A 9,076-nucleotide genomic window follows, 5' to 3' on the forward strand; every position below is an offset into this window, starting at 1 on the left:
GGGGTCCGTGACTTTTCTAAATAAAAAATACTGCAAAGTTTAATTTTTAAGCTTTCAAATTAAGACTGAAAACGTCTGGCTTTAGGCCAGGCTGGTCCCAGTCGGAGACACTTCTCCAGCTTCGCTGCCCTCGGTTTTCCCAGGAAACTGGATTATCCACTCTGACTCCCAAAAAACATTCACCCCTTGGAGCCCGAGCCATCCCAGGCCAAGGCAGAAGGTCCTCATAAGGACTGTCATTTTATTTTTAGACTCAAAACAACCACAAAAAAATAATTTATATTGGTTTTATTTTAGAAACATCCAAAAATAGCATGATTTTTCTTTAGCAAAAGCTCTTGTTTTCATTATTAATATGAATCTTCATGTAACAGTGCTCCAGAATGTTTGCTAAAATACACATTCACCCTTGACAAGGGAGTTTCTATACAGCAAAGTTCTCATCTGCTGGACCTGGTTTAGTTGCAGCACTGTTACACTGTTGCTGGTGTTTCTTTCCCTCCAGACAACTCATTCTTTAGGACCCTCAAAGACAAACCATGCAAGCTAAAAGTTACTGATCTAGTTTAAGCTGGTTTTTTGTTTCTAGGAATAGAGAAAATGCTCCAGAAAGGGTGTTTTGCTGATAGTTCACAGTGAAAAAAAAAAGAGAGCTAATGGAGCAACCATGAGAAATCCTGCAGCCATTCCTGGAGGTAGGTAGGGCAATGCTGTTAAGATTTTGGTATTCTGTTCTTATTTTAAACTTAAGAAGATGTCAAGAAACACCGCTTAAACTTTTTGGAGGTTTTGATCTTAAAGCTGTTCACCTTTTAAAAACTGAGCTTGACTTTGGACCTAGAGGTGGCTCTGTGGAGAGCAGAAGGCATGAGCTGGATACTGAGAGGCCATGGGGGTGGTTGAGTGGCACTAAAACATGGTGGGGTCACTACAGGATTTATCTGAACCAGGGTGTGCTCAGCTGGGAATGATGGAGTCTGCAGTCAGGTGATGAGTCTGATTCAAAATGATGGAGAAGCACCAGGATGCTCACAAGGAGGATGCCACAGCGCTTCCCATCACTCCAGGCAGTTTGCATTTCCTTCTGAACCAGAACTTCTCTCTGTTAAACATCACTGTGAGCACATTGCACTGTGTCTGGCCTGGCTGAGCTCTTCTCCAGAGGCACACCCATCACACAACCAAGCCATTGCTCAGGGGCTTTTCTGAGACATTCATTAAACCTTCTGATCACTTACTGGGTCTGCACAGCAGCACAGACGAGTCTGTTTTGTGAGGGAAGCAGAACAGGCTTAACAGATCCACTGTGAAATGCAAACCAGCCTTGAAAGGATTCATATCTGAGGTACAAAGCAGCAGCCTGTGAGAGGAGGGCTGTTCCACTTGGAACTGGTACATTAAGGGAAAAACTAAATAAACACGTCTGGGCATGACCACAGGCCTCTAAGCAAAGGCTCCCCTCTGTGCTGAAAATACAACACCAGGAATTCCATCAGTGTTGGCCTTGAAGGACTCCCAAGCTCAGCAGTAAGATGGGGAAGCCCAGCAGAAGTTATAGTGTTAAGTTCAGCTGTCGTTCTCAGTTCAGGAGTTTTCCTCCCTCTTCCCTTGGGACTGGTCAATGCAAACTTTCAGCTGTTCTTTCGGATGGAGATCGAGGACTTGGCACATCTGGGGGGGTCACCAGGCTCATCTCCCACTTCCAGACGTGGAGGATGTTGTCATAGAAAGAACAGGTGGCTACAATGCTCATTTCTTTGGGGCTGTCTGGAGACCTGGCTGAGTCACTGCCTCTGTCCAGGCCCATTCCATTGGGTCTCTTGGCTCCTGAGTCAGAGCTGCTGGCTGACCCCAGATCTGCCCCTTGGGCAGCCAAATCTAAACTTCCCTTTAAACCAGAGCCCTTGACCAGTCCAGGATCCCCAGCCAGCTTTGGCCCTGCCCCTGCTGCGAGTGCCACAGCAGGGCTTTCACTCTCCTCCTCCAGGATTACATCAAAAGTAGCTGTAGGAGACTCATAAATTATCTTCAGGTTCTGGACCTGCAAATTCAGCCTCTCGTCTCCTTGCCCTGATGCTCCCACGAGCTCCTCCGAAGGCTGGCACGCAGCAGCAAGGTCCTGGCTTGCAGGCAAGGAATCCCTCGGACACAGCCTTGACCAGTCAGCCCCGTAGGCCAAGGAATTGTGCAGGACATAGGATGACAGGATGATACATTCCTCTGTGTTTTCCGCTTTAAAAAAGAAAAAGATAAATTAAATTACTTAAAAATCAAGTTGTGGGTTTTTTCATGCTATTCTGGATTAACCAGGCTGCAAAGCACTTCCTTCCCGAGGCAATAACTGATTTTCCAGCAGGTCAGTGACTCCTGCTAAAAGGAAAGCATCACCTGACAGTCAGAAGCACCTCTCTGAACCATCACAACAAACACAAACCCAGAATGGTTGTGCCCTCACACCAAACACAAAGGCTTTCCTCCTGTGAAAAGAAGTTAGGAGAGATTTACACACAGATAGTGACACTGAGATGGTGTTAATACATCACCTCAGTCCTTCCAGCTCCCCATGAACCTGGAGGCAGTGAAGGAGAGCAGCCCTGGAGCACCCCTGTTCCCTGGGCACTCACCCAGGCTCCCACGGCAGTCGAGGATCTTGAAGCCACTCTGCATGCAGGCTGCCAGGAGCACGAAATCACACGTGGGGTGCCACTTCAGCCTCCACACCCCACCTTCCACGTGGGTGTCAGCCAGCGGCTGCCTCATGTTCCTGGTGTCCCACAGCAGCACGTGCTCGTCGTAGCTGGGGACACACCACAAACAGGCAGAAAAGTAGCACAGCTGAGTCAGGGCACAGAAGAAAGGTAGGAAAGACCACGTGCTCTGCACCACATGGAATTTCTGAAGAGGCAGCAGCACGTTCAGGTAACAGGAGACTGGTCACACCAGGGAAGAGCAGCTGAAAAGGACTCACCTGCCTGTGGCCAGGAGATTCTCCCGGTGGGGACTGCACTGAATGCTGCACACACCCATGGAATGTCTGCAGAGGGAAGAGACAGCAATTTGAGAAGGGTTTCTTCCTTGAATTTCAAGGATTTTGAGTCCACATTATTTCATCAAGGTGTCTCAAGAGTGGTTGGCTAAAATTGCACTCCAGTGACCCACCCAAGCAGAGTTCCATCTGCACAGTTCAACAGCTTTCCCAGGGACAAAAGTTGTTGAAGTTGTTTTGATGAAAAAAAATATATATGCCTCCATTTCCAAAGGGAAGCAGAACCAGGATCTGCTGTCACTGCAATCTCCGAATTCAGTGGCTTGGGGAGGGGCAGGGCAGCAGTGTCCCCACCCCACTGCTGGAGGGCTGGGCGTGGACAGGTCTCACTTACCTCCTGCTGGTGAAGACTGGAGCCTCCGGACTGCACCTGGTGTCCCAGCCCTTGAGCAGGCTGTCATCCCCTCCTGCCCAGGGACAAAACACTGTGACCCTCAGCACCAGCCCTGAGCGTGGGGCAAGGCAGTGCCGAGGGTCTGCAGCCTCCTCGTGAGGGGCAGCTCCAATCTCTGCTCTGGGACAGGGACAGCAGGCAGGGAACGGCTGGAGCTGGGCCAGGCCAGGCTCAGGCTGCACATCAGGGCAAGGTTCTTCCCCCAGAGGCTGCTGGCACTGCCCAGGCTCCCCAGGGAATGGGCACGGCCCCGAGGCTGCCAGAGCTCCAGGGATGCCCAGGCTGGGATGTTGGGGGGTCTGGGCAGGAACAGGAGCTGGGCTGGGTGATTCTGGGTGTCCCTGCTGCTCAGGGCAGTCTGTGACACACGGCTGATGCTTTCCAGCCCTGGGCTTTCACAGAATTTAACAGCCACACCAAAAATCACATTGAGGCTCCCTATACCCATCACCACAGAAAACACACGTGGTATCAATATGGTGGTACCCTCCCCTTCGGTAAGAAAAAAAATTGTAAGTCATAAGGACTGGGCTCAAACACTGGCCTCTCCTAATTAACTCCAAACACTTTCCACCATCAAGAAAAGAAGCCTTTCACCCCTAACCAGAGGCCCCAGCTCTTTCAAGAGGTGATGCAAGCAGCACACACAACCCTGGAAAGTAAAAACCCAAGGAACACATCCCTAAACAAGGGGCCCCCTCCCCAACAGCCCCCAAGGAGATTCCCATCCCATCCAGACCTGAATACACAATATCAGTGTCCCAGTAATTAAAAGCAGCAATCCAGGCCTCAAATTTGTGAGCTTCCCACTGGTTCAGGACGTGCACAGAAGGAGCAGATTCATCTATGGAGAAAAGATTCAGCTTCCCCTCTGAATCACTGCTGATCACTCTTAAAGGACATCCACTACAGCAGGGTACACAAAAAGACATTAGGAATTACTGCAACAATCAGATATTTTGGTTCAACTAAACACTGTAAGAGACTGGCAGCATGGTGGCAGGAATGACACATTCATACATTTCTTTTCAGCTTCATTTTAAAATCACCTGCCCCAGTGACCACCACTCCCTGCTATCACAGGGAGCAACCACTCACACCCATGGCCAGGGGAAGAACCACTATGGCATTGTCTTTCTCAGAATGCAAAACTTGACTTCTGACATATTTCACATTACATCACTAAACAAATTCCATGTGAAGAGGGTTTGTTTTTGTTTTTTTTCCTCCAAGTCAGACTGACAATGCCCTTTCAGAATCTCTTCCCTCTTCTGGAGTACAAAGAGATGTTTTATTTCCTTGCTATCACTGAAACCCAAAGCACTGGCTGATCCTGACCTTTCCTGCTCTCTTCCTGTGCCACAGTACAGTTACAGTTTCTAGACACAATGACCTTGGAGCACTGGCAAATGTTTTGCAATTGCCAGTGCACAGATTTTCTGGCATTCCCTGACATGAACTAGGTCCCTTCTGTTTGGTTACCTGCAACTGCAGGCACTGCTTTGGTGGCCTGGGACTTCTTTCCAGTTCTCTATCAAATGATTCAACCACACTGAATCTCCCAAATTCCCACATAAGAGATACAGGGCCACCCCTTCCTGCAGAGATGTGAACAATGTACACAAGGAGAAGTTATTGGTCTCTGAAGCGACAACGATGACAGTTTTAAAGGGGTGTTTCATCATGACATCATTTATCATGAAGGACAGAGACAAAAAGCAGGAATGTAAGAAGAAAGTCTAACTGGCAATTCTACTTACTCATTAAACAGGACACACAGAAACAGCTTTAATTAGTAAATTTGCCCTACAGCATTAAGCAATGACTTCTGAAAGTTGTCCCACACACCCTGGCCTCCAGCCCCAGCCTCCATCTCCCATCCTCACCATTGCTCTCGTCCAGTGGACCAGTCCAAGGACAGGGCCAGTCGCTGTGCCCCGAGATCCACCCTGAAGCGTGGCTCCAACATGCAGCTGTTCTTCTACTGGAAACAAAAGGAATGGATTAAGACTGGGAGGACAGCAGGCACATAGCAGCAGGTGCACTGCTTCTCACAGCGGGTTTTCCAGAGACTGATGAGGAAATGAGGGTCCCACAGCACTGTACAATCGCCCAGTGCTGGCTGAGGGGCAAACGTGCACACACAGGATCACACCCTTCTGCTGCTCATCTCCCACCAAACCTCCCTTAAACTCTGCTTCTTCTCAGGGATTGATCAAGTGCAGCAGAAGTGATGACCTGACTGCTGAATTCCCTTACAGACTGGCCTCTGCTTTCTTTGCTCTGTGAGAATAGCTCTGATCAGTCTCTTCTCTCACCACCGAAAGAAACCACTCCAAAAATCCTCCCTGCTTCTACCAAGTTTGCACCTTCGGCTGTTTCCCAGTTAGGCTGTGCTTGTTTCCAGGGTTTGCTTCTGCCCTCCTCTTGGCTCTCCTCCTGACTTTGCAGGTGGGTAGAGCCCAACCCAACTCTCTGGTGCCGTGAACAAGTTCACAGAATTTATGACAATCATCAGAAGACAAAAGCATTAAAAAAGCTAAGCACACTGAGGAAGCCATGGAAACCACCCAGCTTTCCTGCAAGCCTATGCACTCTACTAGTAAATGTGGAGATGTATCAAACTTGGGTTAAAACCAGCTTCAGCAGCAGGCATTGCCATCCACCCACCTCACTTCCAGTCAGGTGGCAAAATTCCACAGCACCTATGGAGTTTGCGATGCCAACCATGGGATGTTCTGCAACAGGAATGTGGCACCTAAAAGATCAAATTAAACAAGTCTCCAATGTCCATCTTTCTTGTATTTTAGGAAGAGAGCAAAGCCATCACTTCCATTCCAACATGCACAAGGAGAAGGTATGTGATTAAAACAATCTCACATTAAGAAAATCTCAGGCTCCTCAAGTTCCCACACAGCTACGAGGATTCTGTACAGGGGAGATCTACTATATGTTATTATATAAATAAATGAGGTACAAAGTCATGACCAGCCAAGTGGGCAGAAAGCATAAAACAGAAAGAAGGCAGTCTTTGCTCATTGGAACAAACTGGAAAGTATTTCCCTCCAAGAAGTCAGGAACTGTTCCATTAGTAACTATTGCTGTTGCTGCCATGCCAAAAAAGGATCCCTGGAGGATCAGAGTGTGCTGCTGTGGCACCGAGCCTGGCCGGGCCAGCGTTACCATTTGATGTCCAGGATGGCAGCCGTGTCGATGCGCTGGATCTCGGTCAGAGGGATGTACGGCTGCTCCTCGTTGTAGTGGTACAGGTAGAGCCGCCCCGTCCGGTCACAGGCCCCATTGTTCCCTCGGGAATCGCTCTGTGGCAAACACGGGAAAGAAAAGGGCAAGCTCAGCCGCGCTTCTGCCTCCGCTCCCGAGATCCCGATAGGAGCGAGGAGCAGGCGGAAGCTCCCACTTGTCCAGTCCCAGCCTATTCGGGGCCGGCCACGCTCACGGAGGAGCCTCTCTGCCCCCACTTGAGCCACCCCAGCCCAGCGGGGACCGGCAGAACCGAGGATGGGGATGGGGCTCACCCCGGGGCGGTATGGGGCAGAGACAGGGATGGGAGTTCGTCCCGGAACGGTGCCGGCCGGGCAGGGATGGGGACGTGGACTCGCTCCGGAGTGGGGCCGGGCTCACCTGGTCGGGCGGGCGCAGGTGGTAGGTGCCGCAGGCCAGGATGCTGTGCCAGCCCTCCACCGGGCACCACTCCACCGCGTCCGCGCTGAACTCCGTGTCCACCACCTGCAGTGTGCGCGTCCTGCACGGCGCGGCCATCGCGGGCCGGGCCCTGCTGCGCCGCCGGGGCGGCTCCCAGGAGGCTCCGGGGAGGCGGCGCCGCCGCCCGTCTGCTTCCCGGTCAGGGCGGGCCCGGGGCGGAGCTGCCCCCGCCGAGCCGCCTCTTCCCCGGGCCGGGCTCCGCTCGCCTGTCCGAGCCGCTTCCCAACGCGTCCTTGCCGAGGGAAAGGGCTGCGGCTCCAGCGCCCTCCCGGTGAGGGAGCCCTGTCCTGAATCCGGCAGGGGCTCACGGGAGAAAACCGGGATCAGCTTCTCCTCGCCATCCTCCCAGCGCCTCGCTTCCCCCCCCGGCAATTCCTGGAGACACACGGGCTGGTACCGCTGGTACCTCGGAGCGATGCTGGTCCTTGCCCTGCGCCTTTCCCTTTCCCAGGCGGAGAGCGGCTCCTGCACACTCGGGATCTCATCCCGCAGCCATTCCCAGTGCTCCCTCCTCTCCTGGATTGCCGCTGTTCCCCTGGTGGAAATCCTGCAGACCCAAAGGGCTCACTGCCGAGTGAAACCAGCCCAGGCCTGGCCGTTTGTTTTCCCATAACCATCTATTGGCACTGAATTTCATCTCCCACTCTCTCATCCTTCTGCAATTCACTCAGCCTTTATTAATACACTGAATAACCTCATTCAGTGGATGTTGTCAGTTCCATTATACATTCCTTTTTTTCTAATTTTTTTTTAATATATTGGGCATCCAGCTGTTTACTTCCCACCACCAAAAAACCCCTCCCTTCTACTCTTCCTCTCCCATCTTAAATAGTTGTTTTTCTATGTGACAAACATAATTTCTCTTTTTGACCAGCAGCTTTTTTTCCTTAAGTGCCTTGAGCAAAGTCATCAGTAAATGCATTTAAGACCGTCCCAACCAAATCCCCCTTTCCCTGCTCGTTGATGTCTGGAATTGAAGCAATTTCAGTAAAGTTTTGAAGCATGATTTCCTTGTACAAAACCCACAGTGACTCCTCCTCGGTATTCACCCATTAATGCTGCATCACAGCATCCATGAATTTGCAAAGTGCTGGTGGCTGTAGTTTGAAATTCCTTGAAATTCCACAGAAGCTGCTGTGACATTTGCTGTGACATTGTACCAAGGGAGAGGTCACCATCCCAGCTGGGTGCTCAGTTTATTCATCCCCGAGCTCCCTCAGAGCCGTAGGTGGCACCGTCTGGTCCTGGCAACTTGTTGCTGCTCATTTCAGCTGAACTTTAATCTCTCCTCAAAGCACTTCTGTTCTGAACAGATTCTCTGCTGAGCTCTCCATATGGAAGCATTCCTGTGTGAACTCCACCAGCTCTTTCAAAGGGAACACATATGCAAACAACTCCCTGCATTTTCTTCTGCTGAGACTTTCATCTTCAGGTCAGTTCTGAAAGTCCTTCCCTTTGCTGTGCATCAGTCTCTGCTGACTCCAGCAGTCCCCCTACTCCTGATTTTTTCAAAACTACTCATGCAAATTTTACAACTTGAACATGTGCATTTCATTTCAAGGAAAGAATTAATGATTCCTTTAAAAAAAAGATTACCCATTAGAGGAAAATTGCATTGGGTCCTGCTTGGTTTTTTTATATTGAAGGGCATTTTGGGCTGCCTGAACAGAAAAGTTAGGCTAACTGTGGTTTAAGAGTGGCAACTTGACCAGGTGCCTTCAAGTGAACTTCCAGCAGGAAGTTCCAGAAGTTCTTTACTATTTCCCAAGATGCTTAAAGCCAAAGGATGAAAACCCACCAAAATGTTAATGATTCAGAACTTCCTGTGCAGATATTAGAAACAGAATATAATATTGGAAGTCCACAGCAGATCCATTTTCTAACAAACTGAATACAAGCAAGACCAACATTGC

At 50.2% G+C, this 9,076-nt stretch overlaps 1 protein-coding gene across 1 annotated transcript; it reads right to left on the bottom strand.

Moving 5' to 3' along the window:
• Positions 1–273: 273 nt before the first annotated feature.
• Positions 274–7,274, bottom strand: DPH7 (diphthamide biosynthesis 7). Its single transcript, XM_005527168.3, has 9 exons — positions 7,083–7,274; positions 6,624–6,760; positions 6,111–6,198; positions 5,327–5,421; positions 4,180–4,346; positions 3,381–3,453; positions 2,969–3,034; positions 2,625–2,797; positions 274–2,232 (listed from the first exon to the last, which is right to left on the bottom strand). Exons 1-9 carry the CDS (start codon positions 7,218–7,220, stop codon positions 1,619–1,621), a joined length of 1,551 nt encoding a protein of 516 aa, XP_005527225.2. The 5' UTR covers positions 7,221–7,274; the 3' UTR covers positions 274–1,618.
• Positions 7,275–9,076: the final 1,802 nt, after the last annotated feature.

This window comes from Pseudopodoces humilis, chromosome 22 (assembly GCF_049639895.1).
Source record: "Pseudopodoces humilis isolate 2021_Gansu_Grassland_sample_001 chromosome 22, ASM4963989v1, whole genome shotgun sequence".
NCBI classification, from domain to species: Eukaryota; Metazoa; Chordata; class Aves; order Passeriformes; family Paridae; genus Pseudopodoces; species Pseudopodoces humilis.

Excerpts from the sequence above, each read along its gene's own strand:
- DPH7 (XM_005527168.3), bottom strand. The coding sequence starts at position 7,220 with ATGGCCGCGCCGTGCAGGACGCGCACACTGCAGGTGGTGGACACGGAG. Across the intron at positions 4,347-5,326 it reads TCCACTGGACGAGAGCAATG|TGGATGTCCTTTAAGAGTGA; the intron begins GTGAGGATGGGA and ends ACCCTGCTGTAG. Across the intron at positions 2,233-2,624 it reads CGACTGCCGTGGGAGCCTGG|CGGAAAACACAGAGGAATGT; the intron begins GTGAGTGCCCAG and ends TCTTTTTTAAAG.